At 39.0% G+C, this 19,201-nt stretch overlaps 1 protein-coding gene across 15 annotated transcripts in view; it reads left to right on the forward strand.

Annotated features, from left to right (window-relative positions):
* The window catches only part of ELAVL2 (ELAV like RNA binding protein 2), a 169,743-nt gene that overhangs the window by 91,916 nt on the left and 58,626 nt on the right, over positions 1-19,201 (forward strand). For 8 of the 15 annotated variants that reach the window (XM_036496624.2, XM_036496625.2, XM_036496626.2 and 5 more), the window contains exon 2: positions 6,956-7,199. In XM_036496624.2, the coding sequence (XP_036352517.1) occupies positions 6,956-7,199 (244 nt within the window). Of the gene's footprint in view, positions 1-4,052; positions 4,148-6,955; positions 7,200-19,201 lie in introns of those variants that run through there. The other 7 variants (XM_036496609.2, XM_036496613.2, XM_036496622.2 and 4 more) reach the window with 3 other exon arrangements.

Below are 19,201 nucleotides of genomic sequence, written 5' to 3' on the forward strand. Positions count from 1 at the left end.
TTGGAGATTGAGCAGTCTGTAGGAGCTGGTGGGACAGTTCAATGATGTGGGCATAGAGTGAAGGGAACAGGGACTCTAGAATTGAGGCAATCCCTTGAAAATGCAAAGTACCAGCATTTGTTGTTTCAGGAAGCATAAAGCAAAGATGCTTAAAGAAAGCCATGTAATTAATGTCCTCTATGGTTTCTAGGCTAACCCTGTGGTTTTAGACTTGATCTTATTCTTCCTTATTAATTACTCATAACCAGGAGTATATTCTGAAAATTCCATTTTAATGATCTATGAAAGAGAAAGTGTTCTCTATGTCGGCGATTTCTTCTAGACAGATGATCCCATGAGCTGCTTTACTAGCTCTCAGAGGTGAGCCCCTAGTGAGCTCCCGGCTCCTGGAGGTGAGCCCCTAGTGAGCGTCTGGCTCCCGGAGGTGAGCTTCTCACCAGTGCTTTTCCAGCCCTTCCTTGAGTTCCCTGAAGGAACATGTCTCATGGCGAAACTGACTTCCTATGTGTGGCCAGATTTTTTTTGCTTAGGCTTTAGGAAGAAGTGTCTTCTGTTCAGCTTTTAGATGGAGATCGGAAGTGGTCACAGAAAGGCTCTGCCCTGGATTGATGTCCTGCTGGTACTGCTCGAATTGCTGAACATTCTAGTTCACGCACAAGCCTGGCCGTTCCAACCTGAGAATATTGTCCTTGTCCCTAGCCTGATTGTTTTCAGAGGCATTACCATTTGTTTGACGAACATTTTCAAGTCAGTATCAGAATGCTTTGCGATCTTGCACTTAGTCATGATGGGTTCCCAGAAGCCTTTGTATCAAAAGGGGTGTACTTTTTAAATGGTACATGTTTGCATTTACTGTTGCTTCGGCCATTGAAATCACACTCACTTGGTGTTGTGTTTGGAAGTGTTACCAGGGTTTTCTGGTTGGCATGATAGGTTTTTGAAATAAAAGCTCACAACTAGTGCCTCCCAAGATGAATAGAACAGGGATTTGATTTCAGTTAGTAAGGGTAGTTGGGGTGAGGCATTTGCCAAAACTCAGCAATAATGCTTTCATAATGATTTCTGGTTTGAACTACTGGAAATAGAATAAGAAAACAGGTTGCCAGGTTTGTATTTATGGAGGCAAATTGTCTTTTCATGTTTTAATCTGTGAAGGAGCTATTCTTGACATTGCATGCATTTTTGCAAGTTTGATCTGTACAAATATCTGAAGTGGTAATAGAGTGAGTTTGGAGATGAAACTGGATGAGCAAAGCCAGAATGGAGGGTACAAGGAGATGCATTCAGATATTTAGGTGCTTGATGAGTGGATTAGTAACAATAATGTTTATGTCGAATGGTTTGCATTTAATTTGATAGGGAACTGGTGGGTTTGAGGAGAGCCTTGAGGAGATAGTATCAGGGTGGATTAGAATGAGGCAGGACCTTGTGGTGTACTGTCATTTGTTGGTACAGAGGAAGATGAGAGCCCAGACCAGGAAGGTTGCCACAGCAATGCAGTGGGCTGCAGGTTGGACCAGCCTTCCCAGGGGCTGTGCTGTACCCTCAGCAGTCCCATTGTGCCTTCAGCCTGCAGAGGTCTGGTCTCAGATCAGGTGGTGTCTGGGTTGTGGAAGCCCCTTTTCTACCTTGCAGACACATCAAATGAACGTGGAGGTCCTCAACACATTTCGACCATCTCCCATTAGCACGCTGTCTTGCTTGGTGGCTTTTATTAAGATATTTAAAATGGGTGAGGATGCTAGTGACCTTAGTTTTCAAATTTTTTGAACAGAAAGATTTTCTCTGACTAGGAAACTCTTAGGTTACTTTGGTTTTTCAAATTTGTACTGTTCCCAGGTAGGAAAGAGCTGAAGTGTTTCTAAATTTCATTATAGTGGAAACTACAGATGTTAAAGTATACGGTCATTAAAATAAAAAGTTCAAATCCAGTTTAAAAGCCTTGATGGGTTTGAAGGAAGAAAACTGTGGCTGTGAAGAGGTCGAGCTAGCTCCCCAAATAGCCCAGTGCATGCTTCTGTCAAATCTAAGGGCTCTTTTGGAGCCCCGTGAAAGATGAGAATATTCTAGATTGATCTGTGTTAAAGTGCCTTTTCATAAATTATTACGTGGAGAGTAACAGGAGGAAAAGCAGTCTGAAGTGTCACAATTGATGTCTAAATTAAGAGGTGAACATATATTGAAATATTATTTTTTTAAGCCATAAAATTAATGGCTGTTTCACTGGAATATGGCCTTTTTTTTTTTTCCCTGCCAAAGAGTTTCAGAGGCAGTGGGATCTATAAATAGTGCACAGCCCAGTTGTCTGTGGTAGATTGAGTAGAGCAGAGTCTCCTGTCCTTAAGTGAAGGGGAAGTAGCTTTACATTTTTAGTAACTGAATTGTTGGCCAGCATAAAGGTAAGGGCCATGTGAGCAACTTATTTATAACTTCCCATAAAGGTATGTGTCTGCCTCAAGCTGAGAGACTGTCTGGGGTGCTGGAAATGTGAAAGTGCAGTAGAATATTTTTCCATACACATCCTTCCTAGCAAGTTGGGGCAGTGAAGTGATGATTCTTCTCCCTGGGGCTTTCAGAAAGAGGGGTGTCTGTGGATTAACCCATTAGTGCCCGCCTGCGAGGGAATGGAAGGAACAGAAGCCGTTGAGGTTGAAGCTATGGTCTTATGTAGGAGAGATGTTTAGATACTAACTCCACAGGGTGTCCAGGATGTTATTTTAGCCTGGGTTTAATCTGTCGGGGCTTTGGTATTCCTGTCCTCATCTGGTCTAATCACAGTTGGGTTCTGGTAATAGTATTTCATGGGTATGAAGCATATTACTTTTTCACAGGTTCAGTTGAAGAATAAGTAGCTTTTCTGAAAACACAGAATCCAGTTATGTTCTCTGGCTCCAGTGGGAGAAGGGAAGAAGGTTTCTAATGTTTCATGGCATCTTGTACAGAGTAGTTACACCTTCCTGGTAGATGCCAGAAATGGAATTCTTTGTTATTGATGTCATTGCTAGTTTCCAGAGTTAAATCACTTACAGCCTGGTTTTAATTCAGAGGATGGAATTTTAATGATTCCAAAAGTGAAAAAAACATTCTAGCCCTCCTTTGTTTATATTGTCTATTTTCAGAGATAAAAGTTTTCTGATTATTTCATTGACATTGACAGCATCTGCAAATATGCCTAAGAAGTAAACTCAGGCTTTTGTGCCATTATCATGGCGGTGTTGAGTGTTTGGGCAAGTTGTAATAAGTGGTAAATGGCCCATTAACTATATTGGAGGCCTCATAGCAGCACTAATTTCAATTCGTGCTGGGTTTACAATTTACATATTAAAAAATGTTCACTTGATTTCGTCCAGGGACAAAGCTGACATCCTATACAAGCATTACTCCAAACTATCCTATTTATTGGTCCAATTATTTCAATTGAAAGATGCTGGTTTACTGCCTCTTAGTATATGTGAACAATTCTCAGTGAAACTGTTAGAAACCAGTTTGACTATAGTGGTAGAATAACCTCACAGGGTTTCAATTCACTTTTAATTTTAAGTCTCAAGATTAAGGATCATTTGTAGTATAATGTAAGAATGTGGGCAAATATAGTTTCTCTTAATGCCCTTTTAATATTTTGGGCAAAGCATGCTTTCAAACAAAGCAGTCATTTATGAATTGCATGACCGCTTTTTTTCTCACTATTAAATTTCATTTGCATTTCCTCCCTTCTCCCATATCCTTAAGAGACAGGTCAGCATGCAGTATTTTGCTTCATTTTATTTTTAATTTTTGAGATGTGGTTTAAGGTAGATTTTAGGGTAAATGCCAAGATAAGCAGTAGATATTGTTTTAAGCTCAGGCATTTAATTTAAAATGCTTACATTTGTACAAGAAAACTACATGTTAAACTGAATTTGGAAAGATTAGATTGGAATTGCCTCAAATTCAATTAAGCCACACTGCATGGACGTGCTGGGAATATCAATACAATCACTGTAAATTTTGTACAAGCTGATTTGTTGCATTATCTTGCTCATCTAACATACGGTACTTTTTGTGTCCATATTGCAGACGGCAACTCCAAACTAACATGGCAGTCAGACTGTGTGATGTGGCTTCTCTGCTTAGAAGTGGTTCGTGGGCAGCAGAGCCTTGGACCGGGGTCTGTGGGATTTTTCTTAAATTCTGTAGGCTACTATTTTTTAGCATGTTGCAGGAGTGCTGAGGCCATACCAAACACTTGAACTTTCCATTTGGCATATTAATTATACTCACATTTAACCTATTGTGGTATGGCCATCATTAGGACTTAAAGCACATTACAATTTTAACTATAGCGGTACATGTAGCATCAGAACCATGCTTTGGTATGTCACTTTTTATAATATAAATTAGGATTTAGTGCAGACTCAAAACAGTGATAAGCTTCTTTTAAAAAGCAAAAAAAAAAAAAAAGTTTTGGTATGGTCTGAATACTAAGTTACCATAATTCTTTACATTCTGTTTACTATGTATTTTTTTGGTTACTAAATTTTGAAGTTATTTACAATTCCTGATGCTTTAAAAAAAGGTTGAAATTGTAAATCTGGATGGAAATTATTTGCCCAGTAGCTGTTGAAGGAGTTTGCATTCTGTGAACAGTTGTGTTGAGCCTATCAATGGAATATGCATTATTTGTAAAATATAGCACATTAGTATCATTTTAATCTGAGCAGATGGTCCTATAGCTGAAAGATGCTATAATTTTCAGCGCACACAGCCTACTGCAGCTGTTCACTTGAATGTTGGTGTAGGAGCTCATTCTTGCCACCTGAAAATGGAAATAAATGTGCAATTAAGTGAGGAGTGTTTGTTGTCCTTGCTAAATCTTGCTAATTTCAGTCAATGAACACTGTATTTGAAATGCCATTCCAGTGAGCTTTAGCCCAAGTCTCACATTTGGGGCTCTCACTGTTTCTACATATATACCGACTTTTAAAAATTGATTTGTTTTAATTGGCTTTGATTACATTCATCCTGTATCTCGGTGTTTTCATAACTGCTGGGCGGTGATTAACCTCACAAGGATTTTGCTGTGGAAAAGGCATTCTGCAGCTAATATTCTGCACACCAGAACAGTTCTGCTGTATTAGGAAATCTGAAACTTCCCTTCTCAGTTTTCATATAGGTTTCTTAATAACAGTAAAACTTACAACTTGAATTTCATATTTTTTCTAAGGTTTTATTTTCCTTTACCACATTAAATATTCCCTGAGAAAGACAGCTTGCTGCTGGTCAAACACATACCTATTACTCTGAGAAGGAAATGAAGCCGTGGAGAGGTTGCAGGTTGTTGGATATTTCCTAGCCATTCTGGTTTTGTCTCCTGTTTTTCCTTATTTTTTTTTTTAAATCGCTTGTCCAGTGTGACCAGTTTCCGCTTGGTCAGCTGGCCACTCTCAGAGCGGTGCTGCCACCTTTTTCTGTATATCTGTGGCAATATGGATTTCTTCCTGTGCATTACCCACTGGTGTGCCTCGTGTTTTTCCTAAGCAATATGCTTTAAAATTTTTTTTTTCTCTTGTAACACTCTTTCCATCTTAGTTTTTCTTTGCCTTAAATTCTTTTGTATTTCTACGTTAAAAACTTCCCTGAAACTAGCATCCCATTCACTGAGCATTTTCAGAGTTAGAAGTGGTCCTTTGTGGAGCGGAGAGGTATCTTGGATGGAATGCGAAGGATGGTGTATTTAGTGATGCTGTGATTTTTGGACCCCCACCCCCACCCCTGCCCTGCACTCTTGGTGTTAGATAGCTGTTGCTGGTTGCTTTTGGCAAATACGGGGTTATGGTTTGTGGACTCTTGCTCAGAAGAGCATGGAATTTTTTTTTTTTTTAATGAAACCTGTATCCAAAATTGCTTCATGAGTGATTTTCAGATTAGCTTCAGTAGTTTGAGGCTATCTCCCAAGCAAACCCTCCCCCCACTTTGGCATTTATCTGGTTATTTGGAGTTCATAGGTATCTCATTACTGGTATTTTTCAACAGGCTTTTGTGCTCAAAAGAAAATTTCTTGGGCTGGTCTGTTTGCAAAGTTGACATATAATTATATTATTGTTTTGGTGGCCTGGATAATGGACAGTTTTATGTGTGTGGTTATTTTTCCTTCTCTGAAGAGAAATGGCTCTTCAGAAATGGCTCTTTGAAATCAGAGCCAAGGCAAAAATACCATGTTGCATTGTTTGGGATATCATTCTAATGCTCTAGATCATTTGCCTTACTTGTGATTTTTAGCTGCTAAGGTGGACAAGGATGGCCTGTTAGGTTCTACATGGTAGGCAAAGTATTTATAGCTTTATTCCCAAGTTACCCTACAAATCCTTTGCACTCCCTATTTTTCTTATTTCCTGCCAATGGTAGAAGTACAAGTTGTTGTCAATTCAAAATATTCTCAATATGTAACCAAAACAGTACATGTTGACAAACTTATATTTTGTTAAAGTGTTCTTTCCTTGATTTTAAGTTAATGAAGGTCAGATTTAGAATACTGAACCTGTTTAGATAATTGAAAGCCTTCTGAGTTATATCATTTTTGGTTTGTTTTGATAGCATGTTAAGTACTGATTTTTCAAATATCATGTTTAGTCAAGATTCAATTGTATGCCCCTGGTCCCAATACCCTCTTTAAAGGACACTACAGGTGAGTAAGGGTATGAGAATAGACTAGAATGCGAGTCTAGAAATGATTTAAACTTTAAATTATACCTATGTGCATGTGTGGAATATGTATATGAAAATGTAATTCTAATCTTAGGTGGAATAGCTTAATATGAAGTGCAAATTAGTGTAGGCGTTACACTTTTTGTTGAAGCTTTGTTGTAATTCCAGCAGAATGACTTGTGTTTAGTGACAGGTGTTTAAACTCTTGGATGGAATCTCTAATAGGTTGTGAAATATGAATTCTGACATTTCTTATTTTCTCTGTTTTTAGCAGGTAATTGCTGCCATGGAAACACAACTGTCTAATGGGCCAACTTGCAATAACACAGCCAATGGTCCAACCACCATAAATAACAACTGCTCGTCGCCAGTTGACTCTGGGAACACGGAGGACAGCAAGACCAACTTAATAGTCAACTACCTTCCTCAGAACATGACCCAGGAAGAACTAAAGAGTCTTTTTGGGAGCATTGGGGAGATAGAGTCCTGTAAGCTTGTAAGAGACAAAATAACAGGTATGCAGTCTTGTATAAATAATCACATGTAAAAAATTGCGTTAGAAGATACAAGAAAGCGTTTACATTTATGCTGGTAAATCATTCAGGGCTGTGGGTTTACACATCCAGATTTTTTCCTTAACTAGCTATATCAACACTGTGAAACTTAGTTATAGAAGCTTTCTTTTTTCCTTCTGAAGGAAAGGCAATCTGTATTCTAACTTTTGCCTACGCTGGGCAGTTTATCTGGAAAATATCTTAAAAGTGTCTGTACCCCAGGGAAGCAATTATTAACCTTTTCCTTTTTCAGTTTCCTATGCTTCTGTGACTTATCATCTAAACAGTGAGGTAGAAAGAGAATATTGAGGTTATGAGAGAGGGAGGAGAAAACCAACTCTTACAATGTCCTTTCCCTTAATTTAATATAGTGCTTCTGTTTGGTAAAGTAAATGCTAACATTCACGTCGTCAGTGTATGAATCTTTGCACTGATGGAGTGCAAGTATAATGAGATCTGTTCTTTAACAAGGAAAGGAAGAAGTGGTATATCAGTATCCCTCTTATCAAAAAGGTAATTTTGTTTTAATGATGGTAACATTTTGAATTGTAGGTCATGGGAAATCTCCTTGGGATGTTTAAATATTTGACTAAGTTTTCAGAGAAAGCCACAACCTAATTAGGATGCGTGTGCTTTCCATAGAAGGGCTAATAGTCCCTGTAGGAGTTGTTTTTAAACATGAAAAATACATCAAATGTAGTGAGAATTCATGGCTTTTTTTCATTATTGTTAAATTTGAGTGATTGTATTTATCAGATTACTTACAAACTGAATGTTTGTAAAAGCCAAGCATACTTAGAGAGTGAACAAGTGGACTCAGAAATCAGAATTCCTTTTTTTTAAAAGATTTATTTATTTTTATTGTAAAGTCATATATATAGAGGAGAGAGAGGAAGATCTTCCATGTGCTGATTCACTCCCCAAGTGACTGCAATGGCTGGAACTGCACTGATCCGAAGCCAGGAGGCAGGAGCTCATCCTAGTCTCCCACGTGGGTGCAGGGTCCCAAGGCTGTGGGTCACCCTTGACTGCTTTCCTAGGCCACAAGCAGGGAGCTGGATGGGAAGTGGGACTGCTGGGATTAGAACCGGTGCCCATATGGGATCCTGGTGTATTCAAGGCGAGGACTTTAGCTACTAGGCCACTGTGCCTGGGCCCAGGAATCAGAATTCTTTACTAGTGCTTCGACACATGGCTGCAGTGGCTAGCACCAGGCACGCCGAAGCAAGGGGCTTCATCAGGCTGTGCCGTGTGAGTGGCAGGAGCTGAAACACTTGGCATATTTCCACTGTTTTCTCAGGCTGTTGTCAAGAAGCTGGATAAGAAACGGAGCAGCTTGGACACAAGCAGTGCCATTTCGGACACTGGTGTTGCAGGCTTATGTCTTGCTCACTATGCCACAGTGACCCCAACACATCAGTTCATGAGTTAAGGTTTTGATCAGCAAAGTGAGGTGGAGGTTGAAGAAAGGGAAGCACTACTACCTCAGTACCTTTCTAAGAACTATTTGGACTTCTCTAGAGATCATGGATTTACCCATGCAGTTGCCAAGACTGCAAGATCCCATCCCTCTTTACGCTGATTTTCTTGAGTTGCAGATTGAACTTGTTAGACTTGTGCTTTGAGATCAGGCAAAAGTTTATTGTCACTGCCCCGACTGACCAGGTACTTGATGTTCACTGTGATCTCATCAGGAAGTTTCTTGTTAATGTCCTTGAACATTGAGATCTAGGTACATGAGATTTTTGCAGTTTCATTTCCTTAAATGAGTATGAATAATATATGTGGAGTTTATAAACAGTTTTAAAAAGTAAAGTAATTCAAGGTGAACCAGAGACGAGAGTTGAACATACATCACACCATTTACTGAACCTGTTACCTAGCAAAGTGGACTTAGTTGAGGATGTTTCTTCACATTCTTTGTCTTGCTGGCTTTGGTGTTCAGGTACTGATAATAGGAACATACACCATGTGGTGAATCTGAAATATATGGTTAGCTAAAAGCCTTATTTGGGTTTACTGTCCAGTTCCTTTACCTTCTGCCGTTATCTTTCCAGTGACAGACAGTAGTAATGGACATTTCCACTGTGGTAACAATGTCAGTTAAAAACATCTGGTAAACCAATATCGTACCTAAGAGATTTCATAATGGGTATGGACTTTGAAATATGACTTCTAAGCTTTCACGAAATAGTTGTAATTATTCCTCAGTGTAAGTTTACTGTTAAAGACACATTTGAGAAATACCACTAAGTGGTTCTGAGATCTACACTGCAGATCATAATCATAAGAGTCTTGAAAAATCCTACACACATCAAATCAAATCATTTGATTTAGAGATTCTCTTAGCCTTCTTTGTAGAATCTGTTTTGGGGATGTGTGTTGGTCAGTAGATTTCTACTTAACGTGCTGCAATGAAAATACTTGGAATCATTTGCTGACTGTTATCATGCAGTTTAATCTGAAATCTTCCCTAACCTGTGAATATTGACAAAGTGTGAATGTGTCACAAGATGGGCATACGTGACAGTGAGTATCAGCTTAAAAAACGGACTAGGTGAATCTGATTACAAAGCACCTCTGCTTCCAGTGACACTGTTTGGATTTGACCCTTTGACATTTCATTTTCAACCTGTTTTCAGGAGGGTTTGACATTTCGCCACAAGCAAAACTTACCTTAGAACCCCCTGGCCTCCATCATTCTGTTTCTTAGTAAATATGTACATTGAAAAAAGTAGTAAATGGTAGTTCTCCAAAAATGGATTCTGTATCGTTGTACTTTGCAAAGTAGGCTATCTTCCTAAGAAATGCTTTTAACATACCTCTAAAAAGGTTTTTGGGAAAAATTGTGGGACTTTGGACTCTTCTCTGTGGAGTTCTTACCTTGTGGTGTTTTCAGGACAGATCAGACTTCTTTGCTTTCTCGCTTCAGTGGCCAGCTGACCGGATCTCCTGAGGAGCGTTTGGTTCAGGTGTCTGTGTTCTGATTTTATGGGTACGTGAGCAGTAGTTGTGAAGCTTTCAAGATGATTTTGAAGTTGCTCTTGAGGAAAATTTGAAATCTCTCCTTTCACTTTTCTGAAAACTTATTGCTGAATTAGGAAAGTGTAATTTCAGTTCCAAAAACCCATAGTCAGGAGAGTCTGTGCCATTTTTCTGAGCCATAAAAGAAAGCATATAATTTTAAAATTGTAGACAAGTTAGCAAATTAATGTCACTGTTTTGAGTGAGGATTAGGGAAGTACATTAAGAAATGCCTTCAGAAACAACTATTGTCTTCTCTGTAGCTTACATTCTATTGTGTTGGATGCGAAGTTGTCTCTGAGCTTCTGCCCAGTTTTATGCTCGTGCATGTTTTCCACCTATAGGCATTCAGCATGAGAAGCTATGGCTGTGTGTACATCTGAGTTGACTGGTCCATCCCTTTAAGATCTAAATGTACTTCAGAGTCCGTGGCACCTGCTGATGCTGCATTGTAAAGAAGGGAAGTAGATTTTATGATTTAAGGAGCGAATAAACTAATAGAGTGTTAGAGCCAGAAAAGTCTTCGTTGGTGACCCTAACCAGAGCCTTTAAACATGACAGGCGTTATGTACACAGCAAGGGTAACAATTTTCGTGTTCAGATCCCTTTTTGTGGCAATCTCCTCCTTTCCTTTTGTTTTGCAATAAAACTCATTTAGAAAGTAAACATAGGGCCCACTTAGGAATTTATTATGGGATATAGCTGTGAGTGGGAGGGTGTCTTCTAACTAGTGTATTTTCATTTGAAGGGAGAGTGGAAGGGGGAATCAAGGAGTGGAGATTGAATAACATCAACAAAGATATTCATACTTCTCCAAAATATTGTAAAACTGTGGCAGTATTCTGGTCCTCTGGCCCCCAAATCCAGCTCTACTTCTTTTAGCAAAGGGAAGTTTGAAAAAATTTTTGATGCTGTGCAGAGAACTGATGAATCAACTTGTGCAGCGCAGTGCAGCGCTTCAGTCACTTCGGTTACTCGTGTCTTGCTGGACACTTTGCAGAGCTGTGGAGCCACGAATATCTAGGCTTGCCTGAATTCTGGCTCTCGAGTGGTTGGATAAGCTCGGAAACTATAGTACTTAATTCTTTGGAAAACTTAAGTTCCCTTGTGATGATGTTTCCTTGGCATTGCTCTTTGATGAATTGATTTTAGCGTTTCTGGAAATTAGAGCTTAAAAGTCATGAGGCTATATTGATTCTGAATGTCTCTCAAAGTGAGCATGTGAGTAGCTCAAAATCAAGGATAAGTACTCTGTCACTGTTATTTTTTTCAGTTAAAAGAAGGGGTAAGTAATTAGTTGAAGGCCTTGTCATTAGTGTTACTTGTTTTACATTGGTATGGTGGTTTCTATGAATTGTTTGAGATTGGTCCCGTGTAGACCCTATCAGCTGCCAACGGGAAGCTTTCAGACAAAATAATGAAAACAAAGCAAAACAAAACCAATCAAAACAAAAACCCAGACACTTCAGGGATTCAGGGAGATTCTGCGTACGTTGATTAGCTCTAAACAGACAGTGCCTTGTATGGTAAGAAAGCCCTCCTCCCCTCAACTCCACCTAGTTTTGCTTTGTTGCTATTGCTTCCTGAGAATCTTAATGCTAGTTTTGATCCTTGCTCATTGGATCAGAATGTGATATATTTCTTACAAGATTCATTATTATTTACTTGAAAGGCAGAGCTATAGCGAACACACACACACACACACGTCCTCTGTCCCGTGGTTCACTCCCAAAATAGCCGTGACAGCCTAGGCTAGGCCAAGTAGAAGCCAGAAGCCTGGACCTCCGTCCAGGTCTGCCATGTGGTGGCCGGAGTTCAGGTACTTGGACCATTTTCCACTGCTTTCCTAGGTACTTTAGCAGGGAGTTGGATTAGAAGTAGAATTACTGACATCATAGCCCTGGCCCCCAGAATGTGATTAAAGAAATAAGTCTTGTTTGTTTGTTTGTTTTTATTTTGAAAGAGTTAGAGTTAGGGACAAAGTGATGTTCCATCCACTGATTCACTCCACATTTGACTTCAACAGCCAGCACTGAGCCAGTTCAACCAGGACTTTCACCTGGTTCTCTGACATGAGTGGCAGGGACCTCAGCATTTGGGCCATCTTTCTTTGTGTTCCCATGCCATTAGCAGGAAGCGGTGTTGGAAGTTGAGCAGCTGGGGCATGAACTGGCACTCAGTGGGATTCCAGTGTCGCTAATGGCAGCACAATGCTGGACCCAGAATGAGATTTTTAAATTTTGGTGTTATGGCCTAGGAGTTCCCCCTGCTTTTTAAACAAATGCAGTCATAGTTCTTCAGAATTGAAACAGCTAAATGATACTTCATTAGCCTAACATATACCTCCACATTTAATTGTGCTTGTTTCCTGTGATGATGTCTGTCTGTCACAGGGAACAAATGGCTGTCAGCACATTGGCAATGTGGTTCTGTAAGTACAGTTGTATGTTTAGCCTGGTAGGTGTTTGTCGAGAAATCAATAATTCTACTTCTTGCTGACTGGTTGAATGCAACAGGGTACCTGGGCAGGTTGAAGAGTTAGGGTAAACATCTTATCTTACACCCTTTCAGTGCTGTTTAATTGTCTAGATGGTAGAATGGCTCCGTGTGCTCCCAGTTCTGTAGGAATAGGGAGAGCTTGGCTGCATAAGGGTTAAGACATAGTGTGCTAATGAATATAGTGCCTTTGAATCTTACAAACTTTGGTGGCTCAGTCAGTCTAAGATGAAACTTTTTTCAAGTTTGTAGAGCCCTTGATGGAACTTTCAAACATCTCTAATAGATAAAAAGGTTCTGAAGAAACTTAATTTGCATCCTTATCAATATATTTTTAGATCTAATTATTTTTTCCATTATACCCTTTTCTTCCAAAGGTCATGCTTAATCTGTCATTTAAAAAAATTGTATCACTTTGGAAGCTTTCAGCAAAATTTTGGAGAAAGACTTTAAAAGGTATTCTTCTAGGTGCCTCTTTTTCTCTGAGTATTTAGACCAGTTTTCAATGTCACTGTTGATTAGTTTAGATCAGAGATTCCAGAAGGATGAAATTAGAAACATAACATTTAAGAGATTAGATACTATTCTTTTCCCTGTTTGAAAGGGAAAACTTCCTCCCCACTGTGTTAGGATTCACATCTGATGATCTGGAAATTACGCTAACAAAAGGTATATTAATTGGGGAAAAGGCACAGATTTTTAATATTTTACCTGCTCAGAAGCTCATGAGAGGAAGGAGAACTTCAAGATTTGGGGGCTTCTGTGCTATTTTAACAAAGGAAGGGTTTGGACTTAGAGGGACATTAGGTTGTGGGGAAGTGGCTAAGAAGTGTATATGAGAAACTAAGGAAGAAAAGAAGTAGCAAGATCTGTTTAAGCAGATTCATCTCTGTTGCCTCTGTTTCTGATCACAATGGTTTTTACATTTGGGGGGCAGAGCGCTCCTGCATCTGCTCTCCTGTAGTCCTTTGGGGTGGCATTTGGGTTGTGGTGAAGTGGGACATCCTCATCCCTTATCTGAGTACCTAATTATGCTTGTAGTTCTTCTGATCCTATCCAGCTTGCTGCTCGTATGCATCCTGGGGGAGACAGCAGCTGTGGACTCAGTACTTGAGTCCTTGCATCTCACTTAGGAGATCTGAGTTGAGTTTCTGGTCCATGGGTTTAGCCTGGCCAGCCCTGGTTGTTGCAGGTGTTCTAGGAAGCAGAACAGCAGTTGGAAGATCTTTCTTAGTTCCTCTGCCCCATTCAAATAAAATAATAAAATTTTTAAAAAATTAAGGTGATCCTCACTTTAGTTCAAGTAGTACATCACAGTGGAGTGTTTAGAGGTGGCATGGGCTGGACTCCTTTTCAGTGCAATGGAATGAGTTTTAGCAAACATTAACAGTGCAGCTGCTGCATATACCCTAAGGTAATGAAATGACCACTAGTTGCAGAGAAAACATCTATTGTAGGCATACAAAAATATTTGAAGAAAGAACCACTTCTCTTGAGTTGATAAACCATGAGGATTGTTGTTTTCCTGATTTACTGAGGTTGACATTTGTGGCATTTCCTATTTTGTACCACGTTGTCTTAAGTGTGGAAGAGGACATGTGACTCTGAGAAGCCAATTTATGTAAATTTCCAACAGCTCTTTAGAACACACACTGACAAAACCAGGCTGAATCTGTTGGGTTTTCATTCTGTAGTTTTTTGATCAATATGGACATATATGTACACACACATATATAAAGCTTTTATGAAGTGTGTAAAATCCACGGGTTCTACAATACAGCTTTAGGAGACAATGGTACTTCACAGCCAACCCTCCTTGCTATCCACATTTTCCACCCACCCTCCGACTTCATTTTTAAAAAGTTTATATTGGCATACTTTCAGTTCACTTCACAATCACAGGCTTAAAACTCCATTTAGTAAAGCATTCAACAAGTAAAAATAGTGGGAAAAAAACCTTAAACGTATAGATAAAGACTAAGCAATAATGAAATCTCAAAATGTTGATCTTGCTCATCGATTACGTTACTGCTGTCATTGGGACATCTATAATGGTCATATTTTCTTACCAGTAGATTAAACTAAACATGTTTAGTTTCTTTTTCTTTTATTTTTTAGTTTGATAAAAACTCCCAAACTTTGTTAATGTTCAGATTCATAGGAAATGAGAGCATGATTTGAAGGATTTGCTGCATATAGTTAATGAGTGCATGTGTGCCTTGTGCTATTCCAGAAATTTCTGTTTTTAAATAGTAGTCTGTTGACACTTGGGTCAGGTTATTTATGGTTAGAATGCTCATTATATTAGTAGATATCACAGTAATTGCGGAAAATGGTGAAAATGTTGAAAGAAGCAGGTGAATTAAAATAAGTTAAAGAACAATTAAATTCTGAAACAGAATTTCTTCTCCTTTTGCACATCTATCAAATGGTAAAATCCTTTTCCTAAGAAAGGAAATTGATGCATCTCCCTTTTCCATCATATGGTGCAGTAAAAACCCAACCTGCCTTTTTTTTTGTTGCTGTTGGTCTTTATTCTGTTTCATTACTTTACTTTTTAAATGACCGTAGCACCAGCTGCTTTTAAAAATTCTGTCTACATTCTGAATAGAATGAGGCATTTTTATTTTGTACCTATTGAAACATTTCTCTTTGAATATTCCTGAACAAAATAGTGGATTGTTGAAACTAAAGCTGTGCTTCAGAATTTGCCAACTTTGTTTGAGCTTGTTCTGAGTTAATTGACTTTCAGCTGAGTACACTGCTGCTGCTGAATTCTGAGAGCTGTGGAAACTCAGAGCATTGTTTCCCAACTAAAAAAGGTCAACTTTAACAGATATTTTCTGGCATTTTGCTTGGGAGTGTCGTTCGATTTGCCAGATCTGTACAGTAACTGAATTAGCGTGTTTTACTCCTTAATGCATTGGTTTTTACTCTTCTAAATGTGAGGATAGCAATATTTTGATACCATTGGAAACATTTTTCATTGATAATGGTGTCTGGAAATCCAAAATTTTTAGTGGTGGTAGGCTACAGAGCAGCAGTCACACCTCTTCCAAAGATTATTAAGGAGCGGAACATTGAACTATCTTTGAGTTCTAACTTCAGGAAGTTTTTATCCCAAATGTAATTGTTAGGTAACTTGAGAGATGATCTGTCCTTATTGTGCTAAATTAGGACAAAGATGTCCAGTTTGGCCTTTCTACCTTCTTCAGGAGAATAACAAGATGGCACTGTGAGGAACCTCCTTATCCTGTGCACTGGGTGTGAACACAGTGGTAGTAAAATGTATTGCAGCTCCGTGCTCTCTTGGGTTGTTGCATTCCTGGTAGTTCCGAATCAAGGTGTTGGGTTGAATTTAGCCACAAAATGCCTGTTGTATCCTTTCCTGCTAGGGAAATGACCAGAAGAGCGTTCATCTCTGAGGTGTTACCCTGGAAAGAACATTGTTAAACTCGGGTTCAAATCCCAGCCTGAACACTTCTTATTTGTTGCCTAATGAGAGCTACTGGTCTCTAGATTTGTTTCTCCCTAAGAGCTTCTGGCACTTGGGGGTTATTCCCTTTTTCTATTCTCTTTTTTATCTGTTAATATTTATTTAATTGTATGGCGTTTTTTTTCCTTTAAGATTTTTTAAATATCTCCAAGTATATCTATCGTCCTGCAATTCTTAGTTTCTTATGGGCAAATTGCAAAGTTGATTTTCTGTCTTTTGCTTTCTAGGTGATTTGGCTAACATAATTGGTTTCCCAGGGGTGGGATAAGGTAGGAATAGGAAGTAGAAGGCAGAACTTGGGAGCCTGATAAGATGACTAATGATGCTATATCAGCCTCTTGGAACTCGAGCACTGGAGTGTGGAGTTATTGCTCTACGTGGTATTGTGTGGATGCTACTCGACGAATTAGCTTGACAAAATATGAAGGTACTCTGAGCTGAGCTTCCCAAACGGGCTATCCTTGGTCTAGAAGGTTAGTAGGTTTTTAAATTGAGCTGTGAAGTATTGGTTAGATAAGACCTAACTGTGACTTATTTTTACTTTAATTGGCCATCCTCTTCCTTAAGATGAATAGCCCTTTAATATGAACTAACTATTCTGATTTTTGTCAAGTAAGATCATCAAATACAGAGACCTGAGTACTTAGATGTTAAAAAACTCAGTATTCTGCCGTGTTAGCAAATTGAAGGGCTTGGAAAAAAATTGCTACCCCTTTGTTTTCTTTTCTATTGAAATATTCATTGAAAACATCTAAAGCTTTGCTTCATTCAGTCATCCCAAACTACAGATTTCAGTTTGTGTGGGGTTGGGTAGGAGCAATTTCCATGAGGGAATGGTTAGCTTAACAGATGCAATTTTACATCTTGTTTTTTTTTTCCTAAATCCTTATGCATATTGTGAATTAGGGTTTATTTTTAGCTCTTAATGAGTTCTTTTCTCATCATTGTACTTTTTGTTGGAACTCTGTTTTTCCCATAATGCTTTGATTGTTAAGGGAGAGCATAGATGGTGTATCCACCCCCCACCTCTAGCTCAGCTAACGTTTGCATTTCTTGGTGTGCAGTGAGAAACTTGAATGTTTTGTAAAGCCTTGAGGAGTAAATTTGATAACCCTTGACTTTTCATAACCTCTTTGTCCTTGAATTTATCCTGAGGAGGTCTTTAAAGTGAGGTTTAATGTAGGTATACGTAGAGGAAATAATGAAACCAGAATGCCTGCGTGTTTTCAAGGTCACTGGGGCAAGAGAAAGAACAGCTTTATTTCATCACATTTTGATGTTTTAAGTGAACATGTTGAAAAGATTATTCAGGACCATTAACATAGATGTTAACAATGACACTGTCTTGTAAGCCCTGCACAACCTGTTATGTTCTAATCCCTCAGAGTCTCCTTTGCCACTTTCTTCAGCCCACCCGCCAGAGTGGGAGTTTGCTTAGTTCGCTTTAACATGTATCTAAATGTGCTGATTATGGTGTGTCACGCCAGTTGACATCTCTTCATGTGTGAAATAAAGGCTCTCCTAAATGATTGCTTGATTTTTGTAAAATTCTGCAACTTTTTCCCTCTGTGAGCCTAAATAAAATGTTAGCTTCTGTTAAACAGTTTTAAATGATATTTACTGCACTTGTTGTAGAAAGTTTGTTATCTTCTCAAGCAGGAAGATAAGAGAATCTACTGAAATGCAGAGGGATGGAGGAGGAGAGGGAGAGACCAGCTCATCTTCCATCTGTTGTTTTACTTCCTGGCTGGGATGGCTTGGTTTAGGCCAGAATGAAGTCAGATACCAGGAACTCCATTCAGATCTCCTGTGTGGGTGGCAGGGCCATTGTCGTGGGGCTGTCTGCTGCTGCTCTCCCAGGCGTGTTAGCAGGAAGCTGGATCAGAAGCACAACAGCAGATTGGCCCCGGTGCTGTAGTAGGGGAAGACTGCGCCATAGGCAGCAGCTTAGTGTGCCATGCTGCAATGCCAGCTGCTCAGTTCCATGTTAAAACCTTGAATCTTGGAGTTGCTGTTCTATTCAAAAGCAAAATGTAGAATCTTCTTGGCTTATTAGCTCACTTGATTTTTAATTCACTGAATATGTATGAAAAGCAGTGAATTTGGACATAACCATCATGTAAGGAGGTGACTGATACTCTTTTCCAGCTTTTACATTTGGACTGCAGACTAAAGAGTCATTTTCCTCCTCTTTTGAGAGCGGAAATGCTGCAAATGAGACACCAGTTAGTATATACAGTTCTTAAGTAATTTTGAGCAGATGATAGTAGAAGCTAGAAGGAGGAGGAGGCAGCTACTTCACTTCATGATAAAAGTAAGTCTGGCCAAATTGTAGAACACAGTTAGGCCCAAAGTGATTGATGCTCTGTTCAGCATTCTGAACCCAGGACTGTTTAATGTGTGATGCAAGAGTAGACCCTCCTTGGATTCTTGCCCTTTGTTTATACTTGGGTATGCAGTGTTTCTAAATAATTTACACTCATCTACATATTGAATACCTTTAGTGTTTTCCAATAACACCCCTTTTCTCACAGTTTCAAGTAGCCAAGACTAGAACCAGTACTCTTACGGGATGTTGGCATCACAGGTGGAGACTTAACTTGCTATGCCAAAACACTGGCTCTTCAAGGACTGCTGTTAAAATTAATGCTTACCATTTTTTGTGTGCAAATAACACTGGCTCATATGTATGTAAAAATTTTACTGCAGCCAAGTAAATATAACCTGATTGACCATTTTTAATGTGATTACAAAAACTTTTTGTTACCCCAAGTTGAAATCATGTACCATTAAATAATAGTCCTGTACCTCCTCTACTCTTAGCCCCCGGTAGCCTTTCTCTATGAATTTATTGCAGGGACCTCATACATATATGTGAGATCATAAAATATGTTAAAAAGTAAATTGCAGTTATTATTTTAAGACAGATTACTTCTTCCCCTGGGGT

This window comes from Ochotona princeps, chromosome 14 (genome assembly GCF_030435755.1).
Source record: "Ochotona princeps isolate mOchPri1 chromosome 14, mOchPri1.hap1, whole genome shotgun sequence".
NCBI classification, from domain to species: Eukaryota; Metazoa; Chordata; class Mammalia; order Lagomorpha; family Ochotonidae; genus Ochotona; species Ochotona princeps.